Source organism: Colius striatus, chromosome 1, assembly GCF_028858725.1.
Source record: "Colius striatus isolate bColStr4 chromosome 1, bColStr4.1.hap1, whole genome shotgun sequence".
NCBI classification, from domain to species: domain Eukaryota; kingdom Metazoa; phylum Chordata; class Aves; order Coliiformes; family Coliidae; genus Colius; species Colius striatus.
Window position 1 is genome coordinate 1931560 of NC_084759.1, and position 27931 is coordinate 1959490.

At 49.1% G+C, this 27931-nt stretch overlaps 1 protein-coding gene across 3 annotated transcripts in view; it reads right to left on the reverse strand.

Annotated features, from left to right (window-relative positions):
• Positions 1-14372, reverse strand: part of WNT11 (Wnt family member 11) — a 30241-nt gene extending 15869 nt beyond the window's left edge. For 2 of the 3 annotated variants that reach the window (XM_061990239.1, XM_061990222.1), the window contains exons 1-2: positions 14345-14372; positions 9618-9854 (exon numbers count right to left, since the gene is read on the reverse strand). In XM_061990239.1, coding sequence (XP_061846223.1) covers positions 9618-9700 — 83 coding nt within the window. In that variant the 5' untranslated portion in view covers positions 9701-9854; positions 14345-14372. Of the gene's footprint in view, positions 1-9617; positions 9855-12230; positions 12287-14344 lie in introns of those variants that run through there. The other variant, XM_061990229.1, reaches the window with a different exon arrangement.
• Between the last annotated feature and the right edge of the window lie 13559 nt (positions 14373-27931).

Below are 27931 nucleotides of genomic sequence, written 5' to 3' on the forward strand. Positions count from 1 at the left end.
AAGGCGTTAAAACCCACCCCCACACACAGACAAAAAGTTAATCTTCGGGTCAATATCAATTTCTCCTCTGCCTCCTGTCCAGTGGATGCTTTGGCTTGTGTTAATCTGACTTAATTCTAGCTACCTGTGAGTAGGTGCTTGGTTTAAGCTATTGAGAAAGATGGGCCAGTATAAAGAGTGATTAATCTCATCTGAAGTAGGTGTTTAAGGCAAGTGGGAAGAAACAACCTCTAGAAGTGTGCATTTCTTCATCATCCAGGAGAGCCTGGAGAAAAAGCTCCTGGGGTATATGCCAAGTTGACTGAATGTGTAAGTCCTTATGGGGAAGCTTTTTCAGCTGAAGAATGAAGAGGATGGACCTCCCAACAGAGTGAAAAATGACCCATCAGTTCCATGATAACAGAAAGCTGGGTCTTCCAAGACATTGGTATTCAGAAAGAAAGCGGAGCTGGTGTTATCAGTGTTTTGCATTCACCATCTGTCTCACACACTCTCTAAGGATTATGCTAAATGTCCCCTAATTAATTGCACAGAAAATCCCCTGCGAGGCCTAGGGGAAAGCCACCAAGTTTGCAAAACAGATGCTTTCCCTTAGAGTTAACACCAAGGACCTCCACCAATCCCATCACTGTTGCACACAGATAAGTCTGCTCCTCTACACCTCCAAACACGTGGTGCAGAAGCACGACGGGAACACGGGCACAGAGGGTACCGTGCTCGATACACACCAGCATGTGTGCAACCATGACAGAAACCAACACCACCCCAAAGACCCCACTGGGTTTTTCTAGTGTGAAATTGCTGATGTTTCCAAGCAAAAAGAAAGACTAAAAGAAACAAATGCTGCCATGCAACACGCAAGGCTTTGCTCTTCTCCCCCAAGCACCCACGGCGAGCTGCAGAAGCCTGATGTGTAACTCTCTTTGTATCTTTATGACCTGCTTAAGGTAGTCATAAATGTTATTCATTCCCATAAAACAGCTTTCTAGCTGGCTGCATCAGCAACTGGCATCTGATCCTGGCAACACAACTGCCTTAACACGTATTTCCTTCTCTCCTTGTTAAATGTGTTGCCTTTCAGTTTCATCCTAAGCCATCTTGGTGAGTTTGGCTTTTAGCAGACACATTTCTGGGTGCATTTCACGTTATTACTGTAACATCCACGTCCTTCAGAAGTTAAATGAGATGGAAACAGAGCTAAAATTGAGCCCTAACCAGGATCAGGAGTATTAGCTCTGATCTCCGGTTTTCAGGAAAACACATCTATGTTCCACCAGCTCCCTCAAGGTTGGCTTGAACCAGCTGCTGTGTATGTTGGAGCTCTCTCCAGGCTGCACATAACTTCCAAGCCCAATCACTCTTCCAGCAGGCCAAAGCTACGATCCTTGCTAGGGTTGAGTAGGTCTGCACTGACAAATTCCCAGGAGGCTGGAGTTTGGTGTTTCTGGCACTAGATAATCAGTGGCAAACTTGGAAGGGAAAGCACCACTCTGCTGGCTGTGTAAATAGACACGTCATACATATATTTAAAGAGGTCCATTAAATGTGCAGAGAACAGTTTTGGCCCCTGGATTTCAAGGGAAAGGAAAAAGTGGGGTATTAATTGTCAGAAATTCTGGTCTGTAATTCATCCCTTGCAGGCTGTGGCTCACACAACCCTCCCTGTCTGCAGAGGGGCAGCTCCAGCAGGCAACTCATCCTGGCCTAGGTGTGAACTGATGCTGGGCCTGAGATAAAACCTGTTGGTGATGTTCTGGGTGCTCAGGTATCTCCAATTTATCATGTCCTTGAGGGTAAAGGGATGAGTCTTTGGGCAATACGAATGTCATCTGACTGCAAAGCTCTACAGCATGGACTAAATGGTAGTGCTTCAGGGCTGTTCTTCAGCCCATGGGGAGGAAAAAACACCTCTAGGGAGGTTGTGGAGTCTTCCTCCTTGGAGGTCTTCAAGACCTGCCTGGACACATTCCTATGTGACCTGATCTAGGTGACCCTGCTCCTGCAGGGGGTTGGACTGGATGAGCTCTAAAGGTCCTTTCCAACTCCTACCATTCTATGATTCTGTGATAACATCATACCCTAGAACTACACATTTTCTGCACTGCCTATAGAGGGAACCCAGGCACTGAGCTCAGACACGGACATCTGGATTGTATAAGCACAGGGCTGGGTGAGATGTGTCCAACTCTTAGCACTTGGCACCAGAAACCTGTGAAAACTTATCCCAGAAAGCCTATCAGCAGCTCTCAGGAATGGGTTGAAAGGCAAATCGGGCAAGAGGCCAAAGCAGCTCGTCACTAATCGAGTAAAATGATAAAATACTCCAGCACAGTATGTCCCAGCAGCAAAAATGAGCAGGCAGGGTGAGGCAGACAGCATGAGAGAGCTTCACAGCCTGAACTTCAGGCAAATGAAGAATGTTCCAGGTCTCTGAGAGGTGCTGCACTACGGGGCACTGGCTCAGTCTTCTAATCAGAGGTGCCAAGTGACGTTTAAGAGGCCTTGGGATGTTTCATCTGCCCTCTCAGAAGGATGCATATTATCTCCTGTGTCCTGCACCTCTTGTATAGAGGTCTTTGTCACCTTCAAAAGACCTGGAAGCACCTCACCATTACAGACAAGTCAGGAACAGCAGAAATAACCACCTACAGGCTGGGATGAGAGCTGAGTTCAGAGTGAAAACTCATCCCCATTGTCAACAAAGGCAGTGTGATACGATGAGATCACGTTATGACAGATGGCCTGAAACAATCTCCATTAGAGAAGCAGATGGAATCCACTTTGTGGAAGGAATCCACTTTGTGGAAGAGGGGAAAAATATCTGCAAGGAGAGGAAGGACTGAGGAGAGCTCAGTAAATGGCAGCAATGGCTGTTTCCCATTGAATGAGCTGAGCTCCAGGGAAACTGCCAAGAATAAAAATGCAAGAGGCAGAAAGGTGTTTTCTGAACATCTCCCAGGCCTGAACTTCATGCCTTTGCTTGTGAGAACCTATAATTGGAAACATGTCCAAGCGTCAAGAGGAAAAAAAGTAAAGGGTAGTGGAGATGGAAAAGAAAACTCACAGTTATTGGAGTCACTTACTGAGACCAAAAACTTCATTTATAAATCACAGATCAGGAATGGGAGAAGCCTATTAGGTCATCCAGTCCATGCCCTGACAGCACAGGTTTGCTCAGGCTCTGTCCTACATTCAGATGGGTCTTCTCCACCCCTTGTCTCTTTAAACCCTCCCTGTCAAAAGGCACCAACCCTTCCTGCTCTTCAAATCCTGGCAGCACCAGGGAGGGATGTCCTCTGCCTGCAAGGTAAATGGATGGGGAACAAAGGCATTTTGTGGGGTGATGGAAAGGAAACCACCTTCCCCAGAAGAGTCTTGTCTGAGGTGGGATTTGGTGGTGAGACTCCATCCCAACTCCACGGAGTCTCCAGTGACCGCCAGCACTGGGGAGGAAACTGGAGCCAAAGGAGCACAACCAGTCTGAGTAAAGCAGCCCTCAAGGGCACAGAATCATAGAATCACAGAAAGGTTGGGGTTGGAAGGGACCTTTAGAGCTCATCCAGTCCAACCCCCCTGCAGAAGCAGGGTCACCTAGATCAGGTCACACAGGAATGTGTCCAGATGGGTCTTGAAGACCTCCAAAGGAAGGTGCCTCCACAACTAGAATAACTTCTAGTCCTCAGTCTGTGAGAGAAAATCCCTGACAAACATCTTTCTTTGGACTCACACCCTTCATCTGAGAAGCAGCACTTGGGGGGTTTATCTGCTGCCACCTTATAAATGCTGCTTTTCACTCTTTCCTCCTGCCAACATTGTGCTCTCCTCCCTTCACCCTCCTGCCCCATCCTTCATTCTCCAGAGAACTGAGGACAACTGAGGGGTGGTTGTGGGTTTGGATGTTTGAGTTTGGGTTTTTTTTTTAAACCCATCCCTTTAAATAAACAAGCCCCAAACCAAACATCTCCTGCTTTATATATAGCATAGCAAGGCTTTCAATTGAAGTTATGGATACTGACAGAAACCCATACACGTAATTACAGAGGAAATATGATGCATGGATGGATCATGGCTTTCATTTACTCTTAATTATCTGGGGCAGTTAATAAATTCATTTGAAAACATGAATGCTCTGCAGTGTTAGGTCCTTTGGAGAGGTATGGGGCCATTCCTGTAGATGTGGGCTCCGTGAGAAGACTATTCATAGGAGCAACAGCTTGGGAGGAGGACTGAGAAGTGCTTCAGATCTCAGCAGGTATCAGTGAAAGCCACCTACTGTTTGTTTCACGTGGACCACTGTGAGCAGGACGCTGCTCTAGGTCAAGCCAAGGAGAGCAAACCCCCTTCAAACAACCAGTGAAGAACTTGTGCTCTTTAAAACACCCTTAAAGGGTGAAAGACTCTCCTTCTGATGTGGGCTCGCTGGAGGGCATCTCCCCATCCTCCCTTCTGTGACACAACCCAAGAAGGTTTCACAGAGGAGCTGCTGGTGAGAAGATTCTGTTCCAAAATGTCCACTTTACTTTCTGCTAAAGCACTCCTTTTTTTTATGCCTATCCTTAAACCCTTTAATCTTTCAGGGATGTGGGTGAAACAAAAAGATTGAGACAAAATTACATGGCTGTGGAGAGTGAAGTGTGTGCTGAGCTTTAATAGAGGCAGAGATTAGGGTGTTGTTTTCATTCTACCTCACTGAGGGTTCTTAAACTTCAGGAGCCTCATTTTCTCAGGTTTTCAACTGGAAAAGCCTTGGAGGACTGTTGCAATAACCTTGTCTAAGCCAGGTAGTCAGAGGCAGCCCATGGTCAGGGGTCTGGGGACCACAAGCGCTGGGAAAGTCACCACATCCCCTGGTAAAAGCTTCCACTGGTTCTGCAAAACCTTTTCAAACAGAGAAGCAGGATTTAGATAGCAAAAAAACCCACCCCAAACTCTGAAATAAAGAGGAGGAAGAAGGACTGGAGGAAAGGGGAGGGTGAACCAGCCCTGAAGTAAAAGCTTAAAATAAGAGTTGCTTTCAGACACGGTGCCAAATCCAGCACTGGCAGTAGTGGGCACAAGGCCATTGACTTCCAGTCCAAGCCTGACTGAAGTCGGTGCCAGCATCAAGTTGGCTCCCCAAGCACTGAGGAAGGCCATGGAGCTCTGGCAAGTTTTCCTGAGCTGTCTACGGAGTGAAGAGCAAACTTCAAAGCTGTGGTGTGTGTCCCCCTCCCTTCCCCACCCCCTGTCCTGCAGTCCTTTCACAGCAGCTCATCTAGCAGCTCCCTTGCCAGGCAGACGGTCTCCTCGCAGCCGCCTGTGCCTCAATGTCCCAGTTCCTCCCTCCAGCTGAAGGAGAGAAGCAGAAGCTGCCTGGAAGGACAAAAATCTTTCCTTTTTTTCTCCCCCCCCACTCTTCTTTCTGCTGGCTGCAGAAAGGCTGTGGGGCTGCAGAGGGTGAGGAGCTGGTGGGACATCCTCGCTTGGCAGCTTAAGCCACCTTTTACTCCCAAAGGGATTAACCCATGGGAACTGTGCAGCAAAGCTGATTGTGTAGCTGAGAGCAGTGCTCATGAGGCTCCAGAGGGCATGGGGCATGTCAGGCCACCACAGCAGGGACAGGTAGGGACTTCCCAAAGTGGCTAGGCTCCACTAAAAGTGATGGGATTCCTAATGCCACCACTCACTGTCACGGGCTGATCCTGCAAACCATGCAAAAGAACCCCACTTGCTGCTGGGCTACTGAGATGCTGAGGGGACTGGAACATCTTTCTTATGAGGAAAGGCTGCAGGATCTGGAACTGTTTAGCCTGGAGAGGAGGAGACTGAGGGGGAACCCCAGCAACAGTCTAAAGAATTGATGTCAGGAAGATGGGGAGATACTTTTCTGTAGTGTCCAGTGACAGCACAAGAAGTAATGGACATAAGCTGGACTACAAAAAGTTTCACTTACAACAGGAGGAGCAAGTCCTTTGGTGCTGAGGTGAGGGAGCCCTGGCCCAGGCTGCCCAGGGAGGGTGTGGAGGCTCCTTCTCAGGAGGTTTCCAACCCCAGCTGGACACATTCCTGTGCCCCCTGAGCCAGGGGAAGCTGCTTTATCAGGGGCTGGAGCAGCTGTGCAGGGCCCTTCCAACCCCCCACCAGTCTGTGATTCTATGATTTGGTTTCTTTACTATCATGCTTGCATTGAAAGGGATGCTCAATACAGAGGGACAGTCCACACTGTCTCCGTGCCACGGAAGAGGAGATGCCAACTCACAAGGAAGCAGAAAGTGCTTCAGAAGCCACTCTATGCCTAGACATCCCAACATCTGCAGCCCTCTGCAGCATGCACATCTGGCCACAGCTCCCTCTAGTGCTCATCTATTTTTCATCTCTACACAAAACAAGTTGTTTCAGCAACCTGCTTGGCCAAACCTGAGCCTTCCTAGGAAAGCTGAAAGGGGTGCGAAAGGAGATGGGTAAGACCAGAGAATTCCCAGATGCACTGGTCCTAAGACATCTACCATTGAAACCGATGTCTGCCTCACCTCCCCAGCTGCCATGGAGCAAAACAAGCACAGAAGACCACTAAGTAATGCAAACTCCTCTGCTCTAAGTGTCTGTAAAGTGCACTGTGCAAAAAATAAGGGTTTTATATGCATTGAATGGAGGAATTGCATCTCCAGATCTGTCTGTACTCTGACCTCACACCAGAGCAGCTCCTTAGAGCTCAGATGGAAGAGGCCAAAAGATGAAGATCCTCCAGCAGGAAGAGCAGGTTTAGGAGATGGTGACTGTCGCTTGCCCTGGCAGTGCCCACCTCCAGGGCAGGGAAGGACAAGGTGCCCATTTACAACAGCTGGGGATATGGATCACAAAAGTCATAAAACAAAGCCAAATAAACCAAACATCTCCTTGTTACCTTCTTCCTGCTTTCACTCCTTTACAGAGTATATATTTGTATTACAGGGAAGTCCTAGATGGCTGAAAAGTGTGGTTTTGTTCTCCCCCTCTCCCTGCAATTACATCACGTGCTGAATCCAAGTTGAATTTCCTGTCACCTCCCATATCAGTTGCTCCCTCTTCCCCAGGCTGGCAAAAGCCACCTCCTTCTCTTCCTGCTCCCCTCCTAAACCCTCTTTGAAGCTCACCTCTGGCACCGTGCCTACAGCAACAGTGCAGTGGGCAGCCCTATTGAGACAAGCCCAGGACTGAAAACACCTCGTAGCACTTTTCTCCCTCTTCATCCCATCCTTTCCTTCCCTCCATCCACAAGCATGAGAGGGAAGGGGCAGGGTTGTGTTGTACAGCACCCAGCATGTGAGTTTGGGGCTTGGATTGCATCTCTGAGGTATTACTTGGTATTTTGATAGCATCCATCACTGTTCCCCAAGAGTTTACCCGTGAGATTTGCAAGGGTAACCCGCCAGCCCCAAGGATGGCAGCACTGCTGTAGCAGGAGAGAGAAAGTGATGGGGAGGGAGGGAATATTGGCCTGTGTTTTCACAGGAAAGCAAAGGTAGAGAAAGGAGGAGAAAGAGCAAATGAAAACAGAACAAATAAAACCCCCTAGAATGTTGTGAAATCCCATCTGGCAGCATCCCAGTCCTGAAGAGCCCTGGGACAGGGAGTGCAGGTCTCAGCCAGGCTTTAAACAGGTGTGAGGGGAGCCCCAGCAGCGCATCTGGATGCAGTTCATGCTTCAGACTCCACTTCAATCCCACCTTTCATCTTCCCCAGTCGTTTTGTGATAGGGGGAATATGTCTGTGGAGAAGGGGAGGAGATGGCAACTGCAATGCCTTTCCTCCACTGCTTCTCCCCCCCCCAATCCCATCCCCAAAAGCAGCTCTTGCATCCAGCTGAAAGGTTGCTCCTATTAACTCTTAAGGACCTTGCTCTGCCTTGCAGCCTTTTTTTCATGTCTATGGCTTCTCCTCACACTCTCAGGTTCCCTCTGAATCTCATCTCACCCCTGCCCTTTGCAGGAACCCAGACCCTTTGCTCAGGATTTAGCACCTCACTTAAGCAGGACTCTAACGTGAAGCATATCAGCTTATGGGTCTGTACAGTGTCCAGCTCAATCAGGGTTACACAAAACAGTGGTGCATGGAAGTGAAGGTTACAAGCAACTGCAGGCTCTGCCAAACCATGAGCTTGTTGTTAAATGCCCTGTGCAGAGGAGATGCCCACCCTGTGCATGGTGCTGGGGGTACAACACAGAGCTGAAAGCCTAAAGACATGAGGAAGCTGGCAGAAAGAAGTAGCTGGGCTATGGAATTTAGCTGTGGTGGCTGTTACAGGTGTAAAGCCAAGATGGGGAAGAGTAAATCAGGTTCTTACTCTCCTCTACTTCCAAGATGTTCCTTAGGGTATGGAGACAGCAAATGAGGGATGCACTGATGTAGGTGACTATTCCTCCCAGCTGGCCAGGGGCATTTAGACACCCTATGGAGAGGTTCACTCTGCTTCCCTTTATGCACATGAAAAGTGGATGTGTGGTCAGAGCCAGCTCCCTGGAGTCTGTGGCACCCCCAGAGGACACCTCTTCACATCTGTGAGGGATGTCTTTCTCTGGAGAGCATGAACCCCCATCTTCACGATGCTTTTTCCTAAGGCTGCATGCAGGGCAGTGAAAGCACTGGCTCCACCAAGACATCTAACTTGAACATGTCCATGTTAAAGACAGCCTTTATAAAAGGTGGCATGGGGAGAGCCTCAAACAGTGATGCCTGGGAGAGTGGAATGGGAATTAGACATAGCACAGAAAGAGGAACAAACCAGGAACCTCTTGTCTCAGTTTCCCTACTTAACCCCAAGACCCTCACCTCGTCACACCACACCCTGCACCACAGACCCTTCCTGGCATTGCATTTTATTGTGCCATTTCTTTTAGGGAAGATGCTAACCCACATCCCCTTGTTTACTTTGTGCACAGCTTCAAACTTGAGTAGAAAAGACGGATCACTCATCCAGGACATGAAACCAGATGGGTGTTGGAGGGGTTTGTTTGTTTATTTTGCAGTAAGCAGCTAATTGATTGCTTGCTTAAGCAAAGAAATGAGATAGTGATGTTTTCACTTTGTTTGCAGTGACATTACCTCCAAGGAAACTCGATCCAGACTCAACCACACTCCCTGGTATTTCTTCACCGTTCCCAGCCCCCATCCCACCTCATTTTTAACACCCTTCATGAAATCCAAAGGTTAAAAGGTCCACAGAAAAAACCCATGTTATCTGTCAAGCATCCCCTGTGGTTGCAGATTGGGAGGCATTATCTTAGCTGCTGTCCCTACTGCTCTCAACTCCTACTCAGCACGACCAGCAGCCCTGCTGGGAGAGTTTCCCAGAGTGGCAGGGAGCTAACGCTAGAAACTTCATTAAGTGGTTCATGTGAGCATTCAAGTGTGTGCTTTTTCCTTTGGTATCAATGAGGAGAAGGAAAATCAAGCCTAAATCATGCATGTTTTGGAAAGGAGATGGAAGCACAAGCCTCTAGTACACACACTTGAAACCAACTGGGGAAACGCAGGGCTTGCTGCTCTTTAAAGGGCTTTACGGTGTGCCTCAAACAGCGGTTGCAAAGGAAACGAGGAGCAAGAGACCAACAATGCCTACAAAGACTCTAAAAATGCAAGAGAGATAACCAGGTACTTACATCCATTTTATCCCATAGCAAAGCCCTGTCTGCAGAAGCAAAGAGAGAAAACCAGCGAAGAAAAAGTGCGGACTCGGCTTCATTTTCTCCACGTCCCCTCACTCGAAGGAAATCAGCTTCTCCAGAGAATGGAAACATAAAAAACAAGCAAAAAAAAAAAGAGTTTTCTTTCCTAATTTTTCTGCACAATGTATTTCCCTTCAGTCTGGGTGCTGCTCCTCCTTGGAGATGAACAACCTGAAAGGAAAGAGAAGGAGAGAAAGAGCACGAGCTACGGTTAACAGCGGAGCTCAGCGAGCCGTCGGGAGCGAGACAGATCTATTATCCAAATTGCAAAGGAGTGGTTTATGAATCACAAAGTTTGGATTATCCCCCCCCACCCCTACTCAGTCCCCTCCCTCACCCAGCCTTGATACAACCTTTCGAGTCAACAGACAGACAAACCGTATGGCTTGAATTACACCCTGAGTTATGGTCTGATTGTGTGTTTCCATTTAACCCTGCACATGGCAAAACTTTATTCACCACTTTGCTTTCCCCCCCCCCCCCCCTCCTTTTTTTACTTCCACTCTCTCCCCCCAGCTAAAGGTTTGTGTAACTGCTTGGGGAGCAGGAAAAAGAAGAGAAGATAAATCTTTGGACAAGCCCCAGCCTTCAGCTGTTCACCTCTCCCTTCCCTCTCTCCAGATTCTGTTTTCTTCCCCTCTTTTCTGCAGAGGGGACGGATTACAAAGACTGCATTTCCCCAACTTCACACAGGTGCCCGTGCCCTGCAGATGTTTCAATCTGATCCCTTACAACAAATGCATTTTGCTCTTTCCCTTCTGCTTTCCTTCTCACCTCATTAACTCTGCCTCTCACTTCTTCCAAGTCCTGGGGCACCTGGAAAAGGCTGTGACTTCGTAAACAGAAAATCCCATTTCTGTCTCCCCGGAGCAGCCAGGAGACAAAAGCTCTGGAGGATCCTTCCTTATTCTTTGTTGTTGCTGGGTTCCCCCCTCCTCCCTTTTCTTCAGTCCAAACAAATAAACAAACCAGGTGCAGGGCTTAAATTCTTAGAGGGGTCCTCTCTGTCTCCGGGGCACGACTTGCTTATTTTAACAGCGGTATTAATAGCAGTAAATGGGTTTCCCTTCAGTTGCTCACTTCAGACATCGCTCCGGGCTGCTCTTTGCGGTCTTTGCGGTCGTTTCCCACCCCACGAGAAAGCCAGCAATAAAAATAAACCAGAAAAAGCTGCCCACCACATCCATTGGATTGCTGGAGTCTCACAGCTCATCACGTGGCACGCTGGCATCCCCAAGCTGTGACCACACACTCCCCGTGCCACCCCTTCAAAGGGGTTTGGGATGGGACCAGCCACAGCAGCCCTCGCTTTGGGTAGCCCCTTACCCTAGGAAAAGCACATCCCACCTGACCTCCAGCTCTGGATACATCCCATATTGCAGCTTTCTCCCTCAATTCAGGGAAGAAATACTTCTGGCTCTTTTCTCTGTCATCTGCAGTATATTTTTCCCCCCAGTTTGGGCTACTTTTTGGCTCTCCCAACCCCAGCACCCGGTGTAAAGGGTTACTAGAGGAGTGCTGTTATTACAAAGGATTTTAGCCACCTCCAGGGGTGAGTTCCAGGCTCCCTTGAAGTCTGAGACAAAACTCCAACGGACTCCAAGGCAGGCAGGATTTCATCACCACGGGTTGTTTTCCTTTAATGCCCCTTTGGATTTGGGTTTGATGTGTCCCTTGAAGGCAGTGCCTTCCACAAGCAGCCAGCCCTACTACTCCTCACAGGTTATTTCTGTATCTTTTCATCTTTAGCTCTTTACTCCCCACCCCTCTCCACAAGCACACTGGAAACCTTCAACCCTTAATCCTGCCCATGCCTTTTAGTGTCCATTTAGATATTTCAGACCCCTTATCTCCCTCTGGTGAATTGCTGAACAGCACAAAGTCGGGTGTAAAATGTCTCAGATGGTCTAAAACCCTCTTTCTAACCCTGACCAGTCAACATCAACCTCCACTTTGCCCCCTGCCTTTAAAAAGTCACAGTTTGGGGTGGCTCCCCACCCCCCCCCCATCCAAGGAGAAATAGAAATGATCTAACTCCCCCCACAAGTCCCCACACACACACCCCAAGAGTTGTAAGCTTGGCCTGCAATCACACCTCTGTTATTTGGGGAGGTAATAACGCCTTTTTCCACTCAGTCCAGCACAGGTTACATTTGCAAGAGGAATTTGCAAGGGGAGGGGAGGGGAGGGAGACTCTTTGGGGCAGACGTGATGTTTACAGCTCTGGAGAGCTCTGGGTCACTGATCAAACCAGCAGCAAGTGGCCTGTGGACTCTTAAGGACCAGAGGCTTTTTTAAACTCAAAGCTCCCTTTTCTTTTCACCCCGAGGCTGTTTGCAGACAGCCCCACTCTTGCGTGAAGAAAACTCTCATCTGACACCTCCAAGAGTTCGGTCCCAGGGATGGGAACATGAACTATATATAAACATGCAGTAGTGAGTAGATATGTGAGCAGCCACCTCACATTTTTTCCAACTTTCCCACCCAAGAAGGAAAGACATCCACCTGACCCCACTGCCAGCCTGCAGCTCTCGCCAGGAGACCCACCATCTGGTTTGGGGGCAGAGTATCCCCAAATGACCTGAGCTGAGGATGAGGAGCAAGGACAGGGACTAGGCTGTAGTGGGGCTGCTTGCTCTCCGTGCAGCCTCTGCTCTCAGATCTCTCCTTTCCCTTTCAGTGTCCTGAATCTCCCTTCCCCATTGCAACCCCCGGGTGTCCCTGCTATGCTGCAGCCTCCCGGGCTGCTCTGTCCATTGCAGATCCCTACACCTCCCTTCATGCTTGCAGCCCCGACTCTCCTCTCTCCTGCAGCCACAGGATCTTAGGTGTACCCTATATCCTTTCAGCTTAGCTGTCCCCTCTCCCTTTTAGCCCCCGGGTCCCCCCTCTCACCTCAGTCCCCAGCTGTCCCGTTTTCCTCGCAGCTCTTGGGTCTCTCTGCCCCTACAGCACATCCACCTCTGGTCTCTACACCTTCTGGCTTCTTCTCCCTGACAGCTCTTGGGTCTCCCCTCTGTGCTGCAACCCACCGTGTCTCAAGTCTCCGCTGCAGATTCCTAGTCTCCTTTTTCCCTGCATCCCTCTGTGTGTCCCCTCTCTTTCACAGCCACCAAGCCATCCCTCTCCCTGCATCGCCTCGGGTCTCCTCTTGCTTGCAGCTCTGAGTCTCCCCTCTCCTTGCATTCCTTTAGGGCTCCTCTCTCTCTTGCTGTCTCCCAGTTTCCTCTTTCCTTGCATCCCCCCTGGGGTTCCCCTCTCACTTGAAGCCCCTGTTTCCCTTCTCTCTGTATCCTCCCAGATCTCTTCTCTCCCTTGCAGCTCTGAGTCTCTTCCCTCCTTTCATCTTCCCGGGTCTCTTCTCTCCCTTGTAGCTCTGAGTCTGCTCTCTCCTTGCATCCTCCTGGTCTCTTCTCTCCCTTACAGCTGAGACTGCCCTCTCTTTGCATCTTCCCGGGTCTCTTCTCTCCCTTGCAGCTCTGAGTCTCCTCTCTCCTTGTATCCTCCTGGTCTTTTCTCTCCCTTGCAGCTGAGTCTGCTCTCTCCTTGCATCCTCCTGGTCTTTTCTCTCCCTTGCAGCTCTGAGTCTCCTCTCTCCTTGCATCCTCCCGGGTCTCTTCTCTCCCTTGTAGCTCTGAGTCTGCTCTCTCCTTGCATCTTCCCGGGTCTCTTCTCTCCCTTGCAGCTGAGTCTGCTCTCTCCTTGCATCCTCCCGGGTCTCTTCTCTCCCTTGCAGCTCTGAGTCTGCTCTCTCCTTGCATCTTCCCAGGTCTCTTCTCTCCCTTGTAGCTCTGAGTCTGCTCTCTCCTTGCATCCTCCCGGGTCTCTTCTCTCCCTTGCAGCTGAGTCTGCTCTCTCCTTGCATCTTCCCGGGTCTCTTCTCTCCCTTGTAGTTCTGAGGCTGCTCTCTCCTTGCATCTTCCCGGGTCTCTTCTCTCCCTTGTAGCTCTGAGTCTGCTCTCTCCTTGCATCCTCCTGGTCTTTTCTCTCCCTTGCAGCTCTGAGTCTCCTCTCTCCTTGCATCCTCCCGGGTCTCTTCTCTCCCTTGTAGCTCTGAGTCTGCTCTCTCCTTGCATCTTCCCGGGTCTCTTCTCTCCCTTGCAGCTGAGTCTGCTCTCTCCTTGCATCCTCCCGGGTCTCTTCTCTCCCTTGCAGCTCTGAGTCTGCTCTCTCCTTGCATCTTCCCAGGTCTCTTCTCTCCCTTGTAGCTCTGAGTCTGCCCTCTCTTTGCATCTTCCCGGGTCTCTTCTCTCCCTTGTAGTTCTGAGGCTGCTCTCTCCCTGCATCCCGCCGGGACTCCCTTCACCCTTGCAGCCTCTGAGTCTCTTCTTTCCCTTGTAGCTCTGAGTCTGCTCTCTCCTTGCATCTTCCCGGGTCTCTTCTCTCCCTTGCAGCTCTGAGTCTACTCTCTCCCTGCATCCCGCCGGGACTCCCTTCACCCTTACAGCCTCCGAGTCTCCTCTTGCATCCTCCCGGGTCTCTTCTCTCCCTTGCACCCACTAAGCCGCCCCTCTCCCCTTCATTCTCCCCTTTCCCCGCAGCCCCTCGGCTCTTGCCTACCTCTCCCCGCACCTTCAGCGTTTCGGAGGGCTCCCTCCAGATCCCTGCCCGTTCCCTCGGGTCCCGGCAGCTACTCGCCCCCCTCCTCGGTCCCTTCTTACCTCTGCCCGTGCCGGGCGGGCGCGGCGGGGCCGGGGCTGCTCTGGCGGGGGCGGCCCGCGGAGCCGCCTTATATACGGCCCCCTCGGCTTTGATATGCAGCGTGATGTCAGCCCGGATTAGCATAACAAAGGGCTCCGCTCCCGGGGAGGCACCCCCCAAGCCCTCTTTCCCCCCCGTTCCCCGGGACATCCCCCCGCGGGGCCGCGGCTGGAAGGGACATCGGTGACCAGGGGTGGCGGGGAACGGGGACCCGGGCTGCAAGCTCTCCGGGGCGTTATTCTAATGAGAGGTTAATGATTAGCAACAAAAACAAGCAGTTCGTGTTTTTCAGCGGAAACTTTTCAACGTCTCCTCTCCAGAGGGTGATCAGAGCTCGCCGGGCCGCGCCAGCCGCTGCCCAATTAAAGGACAAAGATACTTTTCATACACGGGGCTGTCAGGTGGATTTCCTTCTCCTGCGAGGCTGAGAAGTCCCTGCCCGGCTGTGTTAACGTGGGCTGAGAGCACACGTCCCGCCTCAGCGAGCCCCGCTGTCAGGCTGGGAGTCTCACAGCAGCTCTTGCCTCTGATCTGCCTTTAACTGGTGGAAAGTTCAGGTGATGAGATTTGGGGTTTTGCTTTCACGCCAGTGTCAGGGATGGAGGTTTGGTGATGGCTTGGTAGGAAAAGGGAAACGGAAAAAGGAAGAAGAGGAAGGAAAACAAGAGAGGAAGAAGAAGATAAAACAAACGGGAAAGAAAAAGAGAAAGAAAGGGAATGGAGGGGGAAAGAGAGGAAGAAGAGAAAGGAGAAGGGAAAGGGGAAAAGAGAAAAGAGAAAGAGAAAAGAAAGAGAAAAGGGAAAGAAAGGGAAAGGAAAAAAGAAAACGAAAATAGATAAAAAAGAGGGAAGGGGAAAATGAGAAAGAAAAAGAGAAAGAAAGGGAAAAAAAGAGAGGAAGAGGAGAAAAGATGAAAAGGAAAAGAGAAAAGGAGAAAAGAGAAAAAGAAAAAAGGAGAAAAGAGAAAAAGGGAAAGGAAAAAGGAAAAAGAAAAAAGATAAATAAGGAAGAAGAAGGGAAGGGGAAAAAGAAGAAAAAGAGAAAGGGAAGGGGAAAAAGAGAGGAAGAAGAAGAGAAAGAAAAAGAGAAAAGGAGAAAAGACAAAGAAGAAAAAAGGAGAAAAGAGAAAGAAAGGGAAAGGAAAAAAGTTTAAATGGAAGAAAAAGGGAAGGGACAAAGAGAGAAAGAAAAAGAGAAAGAAAGAAGGAAAAAAGAGAGGAAGAAGAAGAGAGAAAAAGGGAAAGAGGAAAGGAGAAAGGAGAAAGAAAAAAGAAAAGGAGAAAAGAAAAAGAAAGGGAAAGGGAAAAAGAAAAATAAAGTGAAATAAAAAGGAAAAAGAAATAGAAAAAAGCAAAATAAGGTGAAAAAAGGAAAAAGATGAAGCAAAGAACAAATGGAAAGGGAAAGGGAAAATAAAAGGGAAACAAGAGAGAGAAAGAAAGAGAAAGAGAAAGAGAAAGAGAAAGAGAAAGAGAAAGAGAAAGAGAAAGAGAAAGAGAAAGAGAAAGAGAAAGGGAAAGGGAAAGAGAAAGAGAAAGAGAAAGAGAAAGAGAAGGAGGAGAGAAAGGGGAAAGAAAGGGAAAAGAAGAAAAAGAAGAAAGGGTTAAGGAAAAAATCCTTAAGAAAGAAAAGCACAACTGGCTTCTCCACCTGAAGCCTCGTGAGACTGATTTCAAGAGGTCGGTGTCAGCTCTGGACTGTGAACAAATGGGTACTGGCTGCAACAGCACCCGTGTCATTTTGATCACTGAGGTTAATTGTGGGTCTCAGGTGAGAGGAAAGACGAGGAGAAATGCATTAGTCTCTGGACCAAGAGACTCAGAATAAACTTCCTAAAGGTCTATTTTTGGAACAGCTATTTGTGTAGGATAACATTTTACGTGTGTCCCCGTGAGAGTGTTTCATACACACGGGCCTGTAACGGGCTTTCCTGTGTGAACTGCAGAGAACCCTGTACACACAGTCCCAAAGCCACAATGTTATTTGTTCAAGAGCCAGTTTTGCCAAGCAGCTTTGCACACTGTGTCCATTTTTCTTCGTGTGACAGCTGCCCCTAAATGCTGGGACGGCTCGAGACTCCCATTTCCCCAGCCCCACTTCCACCCCACTGCCCCCCAAAAGCGTGAACCTACGAGGGGAAGGTTCTGTCCAGGCTCTCCAAGGAGGACTTAGCGACATGGGGAAATGGCCTGCAATATCTATTGCAGTCCATCTTGCTGTGCAAATGCCCTCACTTCTGTATGAATAGCTGTTTTCCAAATAACCTTCATTTTAAAGGGCTGCTGGGGAAGTGCAGTTGTTATTAATCAATACCAGCAGGAGCAGTGAGTAGCAGTAATTATAACACCGGTGATTTTGCAGCAGGCACCTGCTGTGCTCAGGGCTTTGCAGACACACCACTGCAAGACAAGTCCTACCACCAGAACTTCATGGTCTAAATATCGTTGATTAGAGTTGAACGGTCATAAATGATGGTGTGGAAGAGGACTATGGAAAAGAAGGAGATGATCCCAGTCTGTGTGGTTATTCTGAGCCTTAAGAGTTTGTTAAGGATGGGATAACACGCTGGGGAATCATTAAATAGGTGACACTGGGAGCACAAGTTTATACTCCTTGTAGCATTTGTGAGAGCTGCTTGTCCATAGTGTTCATCAGGACATTGTGTGTGGCAGATTGAGGGAGGTTGTGCTGCCCCTGTGCTCTGCCCCAGCTGCAGTGGGGAGGCCACATCTGCAGTGCTGTGGCCAGGGCTGGGCTGCCCAGCTGCAGAGAGACAGGCAAGTGCTGCAGAGAGGCCAGTGCAGGGCTGCCAAGGTGCTGAGGGGCTGCAACATGTGTGTGAGGAGGAAAGGCTGCAGCCCTGGGGCTGTTCAGCCTGGGGAAGAGAAGCCTGAGCTCAGGGGCACCTCAGCAATGCTGAGAAATCCCTCAAGGGCTGGTATGGAGAGGCTGGGGCCAGTGTTTGTTGTGTGGTGGCCAGGGTAAGGGGTAACAAGGAGTAACGGGCACAGGCTGGAACACAGGAAGAGAAGGAGCAAGTCCTTTGGTGCTGAGGTGAGGGAGCCCTGGCCCAGGCTGCCCAGGGAGGGTGTGAAGGCTCCTTCTTAAGACGTTTCCAAACCCAGCTGGGCACGTTCCTGTGCCCTCTGAGTGAGGTGAACCTGCTTTAGCAGGGGGTTGGGCTGGAGCAGCTCTGCAGAGCTCTTCCAACCCCCATCATCCTGTGATTCTTTGACACAGAAGAACAAAGTGAAGAGGTGTGATAAAGAGTAAGGCTAATGAGAAAGGTTGTATAAACAAAGGATAAATATGCTCTGGACTAACCACATGCATACAGGGAGTTATTCAGGAAGAGCTTAAAACCACCCCAACCATTTAATCTGAGACAATTTCATGCACAGACAAGCCCCCAGGCTCTGGCATGCCAAAATATTTCAGCACATGTCTAAACCCTCCTTTTAATCTCTAAGTGACATGTTGTTCTCTATGTGCTTGGCTGAATCAGGGATGTTCATTGCTGAAATGTTGCAGGTCTTGTCTCCTGCTCCTTGTGCCCAGATTAGAGTGTGGGTCTGGTGGCACATCATGGGTGCTTTTGAAGCAGCTGAGAAGTGGGGAGCTGCCTCAGTGTGCACATGGACTTTTATTTCCTGGGACCTGAGTGCTGAATCCGAGGCTAAATCTGAAAGTTTAGCAATCTTTAGCTTTCCTACTGCTCCTGTGGGTCAGAGCTATTACCATTTTCATCAGCAGAAGACAACCTCATTCACCATTTTTCACTGAGTTCTCATAAAAGAGAACTGGCCACACCAGAGTGACAATAAATGAACCAGAGCTGGGACTTTCCAACAGCATTTAAGCCCCAGGGGAAGCAAGTGGTTGTTGAGTAAACAACCCTCTTTGGCTTTGCATCTTGCAAAGACACAGTCTTTCTGTAGAGTGTGGATGTATCCATCCATGAGAAGTGGAAGCAGTGGGATGATGTTTGCTGGATTGCATTTCTTAATTGACCTGATTATATTAGACTCAAAGAAATGTTTGGAAAAGCAGCTTCTTGTTAATCTGTAGAAATATCTTTAGGGCAATATAAAGAAATTGTTCAGCTTGTCAGAAAGATTCCAGGCTGGAAAATAAGGCTCTCTTGTCATCTGCTGCAGCAGAAACTTGAAATCCTCCTCAAATCTGCCAGCAAGCCCTTGCAGGAGTCACCAGGAGCACATATGGTGATGAGATATTGGTCTTCAAAGCAGCCACAGGCAACACAGGTGAAACTCCCTTCACCCAGACTGCAGATGCCTCTGTCTCTGGCTTCCAAGGTAACTCAGAAGCAAGAGAGAGAGAGTCCTGCAACCTCTTGCAAAAGTCTCAATGCTGATGCAGTCCTGACCAGACTCGTGCTACATAAACCATAGCACTGCTGTTGAGAGAGGGACAACATTCAGGTGTTGAGGAGCTTAGCTGGATGTCAGCCTTCTGGTTGATTCACTGGAGGGCTGTGCTGCCATTCAGTGAGATCTCAGCTGGCTTGAGGATTGGGTAGAGAGGAACCTCCTGAGGTTCAACAACAGCAAATGTAGAGTCCTGCATCTGGGGAGGAACAACCCCATGCACCAGCACAGGCTGGGGGTGAGCTGCTGGAGATCAGCTCTGGGACAGGGACCTGGCACTGCTGGGGGGCAGCAACTGCCCATGAGCAGCAGCGTGGGCTGGTGGGCAAGAAGCCAATGGCAGCCTGGGGGCATGAAGAGAGTGTGGGCAGCAGGGCCAGGGAGGTTGTGCTGCCCCTGTGCTCTGCCCCAGCTGCAGTGGGGAGGCCACATCTGCAGTGCTGTGGCCAGGGCTGGGCTGCCCAGCTGCAGAGAGACAGGGAAGTGCTGCAGAGAGGCCAGTGCAGGGCTGCCAAGGTGCTGAGGAGCTGCAACATGTGTGTGAGGAGGAAAGGCTGCAGCCCTGGGGCTGTTGAGCCTGGAGAACAGAAGCCTGAGCTCAGGGGCACCTCAGCAACACTCACAAGCATTTAAAATGTGTCTGTCAAGAGGATGGGACAGCACTTTTTTCTGTTGTCTCCAGTGATAAGACAAAAGGTTATGGATATAAGATGGAACACAAAAAGTTCCACTGAAACAGAAGGAAAAACTATTTATCTGTGAGGGGAGGGAGCCCTGGCCCAGGCTGCCCAGGGAGGCTGTGGAGGCTCCTTCTCAGGAGGTTTCCAACCCCACCTGGACACGTTCCTGTGCCCCTTGATTGAGGGGAACCTGCTTTAACAGGGAGTTGGGCTGCAGAAGTTCTAGAGGTCCCTTCCAACCCCCATCATTCTGTGATTCTGCCAACCCATCACAAAGATGCAGAAGCAGTGTATGCCATCACTAATGCCCCAGGCCCACCCACGCTGCCTTCAGTAGCATCATCCATCATTCCTTTTTATGCATGTGTGTCCTCACCCTCTTTTCTCCTTCCATCCTCCCTGCAAGAGAAGACCCTCTGTGGATGACTTGGGATAATATTAAACATATGCAAAACCAGGACCTGAGTGTAAACTCTCCTGGAGCAAGGGGCCACGCTCCTTTATTTAAAAGATCTCCAAAGCCCAGTGCCAAATCATGGCACTCTGCAAATATTTATGAATATGACACAGTGATGTATGCTGTGGGGTGTGGTATTACAGTTTTATCAGTGAGTTTCAAGATGCTGTGTGCTATGAATGAGCTCTGAAAGCCATCACACCCACAGAAGGGTTAGGATAGTGCTTCACCCAGCATTAGTGTGTGTTCTCCATATGACAGGCCAAGGAGCCATTTATAAATGTTCTGGAGGGGTGGGGGTTGTAATTATATAGCTGGGACCAGTGGCTGGAAGATGCCAGGGAATGTGACAGCACACCCTGTGACACGGTGATGCCATTCCTCCATTTTAAATGAGTTATTCTGGACATCTTCAGACACAGGCTCCAGCTATAAATACAAATAACTTTGTGTTAGTGGCCATTTACTGGCCCAATGCACAACTGACATGTAAAACTAATCCCTGTAACCCAGAGCTGGGTCACCACAGCCCCACTCTGCATTGGGAAACGTCTCTCTTAAGTCCCTAGAACTGTTTGATGCTAGAATCTTCCACAAAATGCTGCAGAGCAGGAGCGTGGATGGAAAGTGAGGACTCAGGAGCTGAGGTTCCTTCAAGTTAAATGAAGAAGTGGCCACATACTTGAGGATTGTTTTCTCTATACTGCCTCACAGCAAGCATTGGTACTCCTGAGGGATAAATACACTGGTACAAGCCTGGGTACAGCCCTTCCTGGTCTTTACAGCAGCCAGAGGGAGAAATGCCATGTCTCAGGGATGAGGAAGCCAGCTTGTGAGAGATGGATTTTTCTTTAACATGAGGTTGCTCTGAAGACAGCTAAAGGGTTAAAACAAGAATACATCTTGGAAGAGACCAAGCAGGGCTGATGTGTGAGCATCTACCACACCCCACAGCCATAGCACAACGTGTGTGGAGGGGATGCAGCTCTGGTTATGCCTCATTGGTTCATGGCAGCTCTAAGGCAAATAACAGAAAAGAGGGATTTTTTTCCCCCCAAGATGGTGCAGCCAGAGGCTGGTTCTCCTTGTAGGGCCCAAACCCTGGAGACAGGGGCTAGATCTCACAGAGGCCATATGCCAGCTGCCTTGTATCTACAGCATGGTCAGCTTTAAAAAGGGATCAGGCCACTGTTTGGGCTTCCTCAGGCATGTGAGGCCACCCCTGTAAAGCAGCAAGGCTGCAGCAACCTGAGATTTCTCCCCTACCAGACATCTTGCAGAAGATTATAGCATTTTCCAGGCAGAAAGGCAAGCCTGAAGCCTCACAGCTCTGCCTTATTCTGCCTCTTGTCCTCCCCTATCCTGCCTTTAGTAACAGGTTTTTGTGCACTAACATCCTCCTTACCTGCCCGTAAAAAGGGGGCAGCATTCAGAGCTCTAGCCATGATTTTTTTCTCCCTAAATTTCAGTGATATTTGTTTCTCTCACCTTGTCTTTAACATTTTCCTTATGCTGTAGGAGTGCCCAGTCCATGCCCAGTTCAAGCCACAGCAGAGGCCAACTCTTGTCCCACAGCACCAGCCCAGCTCCCACCACCAGCCAGAGGAAAATCAAAGCAGAACTTCTCCACTCTTGTGCCATTTGGCCAGAATCCATGCAAGCCTGACCTTTCCAGCCCAAGGACTGAGCAGAACATGCTTCTCCTCTGGACCAAAGGTCCCACCCTTACCCCAATGCTGCCTTTTTAAGGCCTCTATCCTAATAAAAACCAGCTGTCAGCTCCTCTCTCCAAAACTGAATGATCCCTTCAGGGTGGGGTAGTGCTTTTTCTTCCCTACAAAGAAGTCCAGTAACCCCTCCTTTGCTGCAGTACTGGAGCTGGAGTCCTCTTTGCAGGAGGGCTTAGCAGTGGGTGCATAATTAATAACAGTGATTTGCAAGAGTGAAGAGATGGAGACCGACTGGAAAGGAGAAAATGCCTGAATAGCTTTTTTGGAACAGGGGAACGTCTGTTGTTTCGGCCCCGGCTTTGCAAGTGCTGGCTGAGAGTTAAAACACCTCATCTGTGAGTAAGAGGTTTACTAGGCTTCCCTATTTCTGTCCATTTCTAGTCCCTGATCCCAATATTCATCCTGACTCTGGGATGGGAAGCAGGAACCAGGGGAGAACTGTGCCAGGTTTTGCTTTGACTCAGCGAGTCTTGGGACCATCTCGTGCAAGGTGGCATCACGGACACGTTATCCAAAGGGCTTTTGGAGAGGTTTTCAGTTGAGATTGACTTGCAGAAAAGGGGATGGACTCTTTGGAAGGCTGGAGGTATCCACTCCTGATGGATATGTCAATGCTGTTTGTGTGGACATGCTTTAACATTGGGACTTCTGTTGCCAAAGTGAGAGTCGAGCACCTCTGCAAACCCAGCTGTGACCAAAGAGGAGGAACCAGCATCTTCCTTGTGATGAAAGGCTGAGGGAGCTGGGGCTCTTCAGCTTGGAGGAGACTGAGAGGCAACATCATTCATGTTTACAGATACAGAAAGGGTGGGTGTGAGGAGGCTGGAGCCAGGCTGTGCTCAGTGATGGCCAATGACAGGACAAGGGGCAACAAAGACAAGCTGGAACAGAAGAGGTTCCAAAGAAACACAAGGCAGAATTTGTTCCCTGTTGAGGTGAGGGAGCACTGGCAGGGGCTGCCCAGATGGGCTGTGGAGTCTGCTTCTCTGGAGCCATCCCAACCCCAGCTGGATGAGTTCCTGTGTGCCCTACTCTAGGTGGTGCTGCTCTGGCAGTGGGGGGTTCCACTGGATGAGCTTTTGAAGTCCCTTCAAACCCTTCAGATTCTGTGACTCTGTGATCCACTGTCCCCAGAAGAAGGCTGAGGGAGGAGATAAGCAGTGAAAGCCCACATGAACAAGAGGGGAATTGGACAAGTCCTAAACAAACCTGCTTATTTCTCTCCAACATCTGTTATCCCCAACATTTCAAAGGCAACATGCCAATGCTGACCCTCAGTGCCACCTCCACAGGCCTCCAGCAGCTAAGCTGGCAGCAGCTTGGTGAACCTCATGGGTTGTTATGGAGGCTCTACCAAGCTGGTGTACCACAGCCCTGTAGGCCAGGCTACAGGCCAGCTTTGGGGACTGCTTGCAGTTTCGTTGTGCTGTTTCTCATTGGGTTTTAGATAACAGCCCTCATTTCCAGGGAAAATGGTTTCTTAGGTGGGATGGGATGTCCTCCCAAACCTCTGTGAGCAGATAAAGCAGCATTATAATCCCAGCTAGGTCATGCCAGCATGGCCACCCTCTGCCAGGTATATCTTCTAAAGGCATCCAGAATTGTCCTTGGACACATCTCACAGGGATTGGTGAGGATCAGGGATGGAGATGGGATCAGAAGAGGGGATTTTGCACTCTGCCTTCAGACTCTTGTGGCTGTTCCACATGCAGCTCAGCATGGGAAGTTCTGTTGGTATTTTGCCTTCTGACACCAAACTGGGAGCACTGGCTGATTCCCCAGAGCCTGAGCTGCCATTCAGTGGGATCTCGACCAGCTGGAGAGTTGGGCACAGAGGAACCTCATGAGGTTCAACAAGGACAAGGGCAGAGTCCTGCAGCTGGGAAGGAACAACCCCCTGCACCAGCACAGGCTGGGGGTGAGCTGCTGGAGAGCAGCTCTGCAGAGAGAGACCTGGGAGTGCTGATTGATAATAAGCTAAACATGAGCCAGCAACGTGCCCTCGTGGGCAAGAAGCCAATGGCATCCTGGGATGCATCAAGAAGAGTGTGGGCAGCAGGTCAAGGGAGGTTCTTCTCCCTCTCTACTCTGCCCTGGTGAGGCCTCATCTGGAGTCCTGTGTCCAGTTCTGGGCTCCTCAGCTCAAGAGGGACAGGGAAGTGCTGCAGAGAGGCCAGTGCAGGGCCACCAAGATGATCAGGGGACTGGAACATCTTTCACACGAGGAAAGGCTGCAGGACCTGGGGCTGTTTAGTCTGGAGAAGAGGAGACTGAGGGGTGATCTTATTAACATTTGTAAATATCTAAAGGGTGGGTGTCAGGAGGTTGGGACAGCACTTTTTTCTATAGTAGCTAGTAACAGGACAAGGGGTGATGGGATGAAGCTGGAACACAAAAAGTTCCACTTAAACATTAGAAAAAACTATTTCACCATGAGAGTGACAGAGCCCTGGCCCAGGCTGCCCAGGGGGGAGTCTCCTTCCTTGGAGGTCTTCAAGACCTGCCTGGACATGTTCCTGTGTGACCTGATCTAGGTGAACCTGCTTCTAGGGTGGTTGGACTAGATGATCTCTAAAGGTCCCTTCCAACCCCCACCATTCTGTGATTCCATGATTCCTTTTTCATGCACACCAGCACCAGTGAGCTGCAGGGGATGTGTCCAGGTAAGGTGTCTCAAATAAGATCCCATTCCTCTTCCCCATCACCTCACCTCCCTGTAATCCCCTTACCAAGCCCTTGATTTTTTCAGCAAAGTGACAAATGGTTTTGTCAGACCTGCCTTGAATTTTGCTGAGGAGAGATTCAGCTTTATGAGTGTTTACCCTGCAAATCTCCTCAATTAAAACAGCTTCAGACTTGTTCTGCAGACTCCATGCAATTAAGTGAAGAGGTGATACGTACCAGGCCGTGTTTTCCAAGAGCAGGACAAGGAGGTAAAAGGAACAGATGCCTGACTGTGTTTTTATGCAATCCTACAAGTAACCCCTGGATTGATTCTGGAATAAAGTTCAAGTAACTCAGTGCTAAGTCATGCCATGATTCCATATTAAAACCAGTTTTTGTGATGGATGTTCTCCATCACAGAGGAAGAATCAAAATTCTTCATCAGGTGCTTGTAGGAAAGAGACAGAAAAGAGACAGAAAGCCTGACTGAACCATCAAGGTGCAATCAGAGAGAAATCACATCAGGATGACGGAGGAACCAAAGAATATTGCAGTCAACAAAAAAATGATTAATCTCCAATGTTTTCCTGGCAGCTTTAGATAAACAAAACAACCAAGCCAGGGTGTTTCTGGGGAATGATGAATGGTTTTTTAGCATCCCCTTGAAGATTATTATTTAATAAAACCAACCAGAAAGGAAGATAACTCAAGCTGGATGTCTGAAGAGTATCTTAAAGGATGCTTAAGAGAATCAGAGGGCAGGTTTTTGGAAGCTGGGCTCCCAGCAGAGGAAACAGAAGAGCAACTCTAATGATCCCGTAGCTGTGACTCAACTGGGCAGGTTTTTAAGAGAAACTAACAGCAGGATTCTTTCCCAGCCTGGGGGTTGAACATTCTCCATTCAAGGCCCTGGATTGCACCTAACCAAGGTGACCCATGTCCCATCTCAGTTTGGCTCTGTTTTGCCTTGTCTGAGAATGTGTCCCTTCAGCAGAGCAAGTCTGGATCTTCAGAAATGTTCACAGAATCACAGACTCACAGAATCTCAAGGGTTGGAAGGGACCTGGAAAGCTCATCCTGTGCAACCCCCTGCCAGAGCAGCACCACCTAGAGTAGGGCACACAGGAACTCGTCCAGCTGGGTTTGGAATGTCTCCAGAGGAGACTCCACAACCCTATTGGGCAGCCTGTTACAAAATCCCTCTTTACTATCTTCACACAGGTTGCCCAGCACAAAGCAAGTCAGGGATCCCAAACACCACTGCTGCAATACAAATAGTAGTCTTTGTTCTTATTCCTGGATGCAAAAGCATCAGGTCCTTCTTGAATTACCCCAATCTGCTGCACTGGCATCTTCCTAATCCTGCAGGACCATGGATGCCCATGGATGGGTGTGCATCTGCTGTAACAGCCATACTTGGGAAGAACCACGTTTCTTACAAACCCAACAAATCTGGATGCCATCCTAAAGGATGCATTTGTGCTCTGACAGATGCTGGGGGCTTCGTGCTGTAACCATTATGGATGGATTCCATCCTTCTCCATGCTGGAGGTCTAACTGACCTACTCTAGGTGGTGCTGCTCTGGCAGAGGGGTTGAACTGGATGAGCTTTTGTTGTCCCTTCCAGCCCTTGAGATTCTGTGATTCTGTGATTATTTTTTCTTGCCTTTCAGCTTCTGAATCCAACCCCTGCTTGACTTGGTGGAAAAGCTCTGTTAACATCAACAGGACACAGTCAGATATGAAAAGCAACAGCCTTGATAAACTACAACAATTCATATTCACTGAGAAGCAGATCCTTCTTGCTGCTGCTCCTTTTATCCCTCCCACAGCTGTGATAACAGTGAGTTTTATGCTACAAGAACAACCCAGAACTTGCTACTTCCATGTGAAAACACAGCAGCTTCAATTACTGACTCATCCTAATACTCTGGGGGACAATTCCTATATTTTTCCACTTTTTTTAACATTTTTTGCTGCCTCCTTCTTCTGGCTTTCTTTTCCTCAGCACAAAAAAAGAGCATGCAACTGTTCTTTGGTTGTTGAAGGTGGTGTTTCATTTTCACAGAGAATCACAGAATCTCAAGAGCTGGAAGGGACCTGGAAAGCTCATCCAGTGCAACCCCCCTGCCAGAGCAGCACCACCTAGAGTAGGGCACACAGGGACTCATCCAGCTGGGGTTGGGATGGCTCCAGAGAAGGAGACTCCACAGCCCATCTGGGCAGCCCCTGCCAGTGCTCCCTCACCTCGACAGGGAACAAATTCTTCTCTGTGTTGCTTTGGAACCTCTTCTGTTCCAGCTTGTCCCCGTTGCCCCTTGTCCTGTCATTGGCCATCACTGAGCACAGCCTGGCTCCATCCTCCTCACACCCACCCTTGATGGATTTGTAACCATGAATGAAGTGGCCCCTCAGTCTCCTCTTCTCCAAGCTGAAGAGCCCCAGCTCCCTCAGCCTTTCATCACAAGGGAGATGCTCCACTCCATCATCTTGTTGCTTTTCTGTTGTCTAGGGGCTTTATTCTGAACCAGAGAAGGAAAAATACAGGGGCAAGGAGAAGGAAGTTACCAGAATGTATGAAGGCAGACAGTGGAATGGCAAGCTGGCAGTTATCCAAGTACATGTGGCATATCACAATAAGATAGTAACAATACTAATATTGTTAATAACTAATAATAATAGCAGCAGAAAGCTCTTTCCCATCCAATCAGGCCAAAGAACCCCAAAGGTCTTGGCAAGGAACAAGCTGAGAAAAATGTCTGAAGAAGAAGTAGATTCTGTATCATGCAGAAGAGCCAAAAATATGTTTGGCCACAAATGGTGCCTGATGCATTGCAACACGTTTCACAAGGAGATATTTAGAGGGTGGGATGGTTGGCATGGAGAGGGAAAGGAGGGGAGGCATCGCTGCAGGAGGAATATCTTCAGCCTTCAAACAACAGCTACTAAAGTATCCTGAATGCTCTGCCTCCCCAGAAGTGCCAAGGGTTGGAAGTTTCTGTGCAGAATGGCTTTCACAGGAGAATGAAACCTCATGTAAACCGCCCCTTTTCATAGGGAGAAGGAAAAGCCTAAGGATAGGGCCTGATGCAGGGATGTCAGAAGGCTTTGGATTAATGGGTTTTGGATTGGACCCATGGTGTGAGAGACAGTGCTCCAATCGAGCCATAAATAAAGTGGCTTCCATTAACGTTTATATTTGCTTTAATTTATTTAACCAAAGAAAGTCAGCAGAGGCCCAGAGGTCTCTGTATTAAGAATGAGCTGGCCAAGACAGCAGCAGATAAAGCTTGCACCAGCGTAAATCAAAGCTTCCATAAGTCATGCTCAAGAAACTATGGGTGAGGAAGGCAATAAAATGTGACCATTGTTTCTTTATTGTATCATTCTCAGCTTTTGCTTTCCGATGAAGCCAAATGTTGCTCCTGCTCCATCCTTTTAAGAGCTCCTGCAGAGGATGGACAAAACTCGTTGCAAACCCAGGAGCTCAGAAAGTGGGGTTTTCAAGCTGTTTACCAATGCTTTACCTCCTTGTATGGCCAGGTAATAATAGAGACAAGATCCAGAAGCTTTATTACCTTTTTGTTTTTACTATTTAAATGCAGCAGAAGGCTGCACCTCCACCTC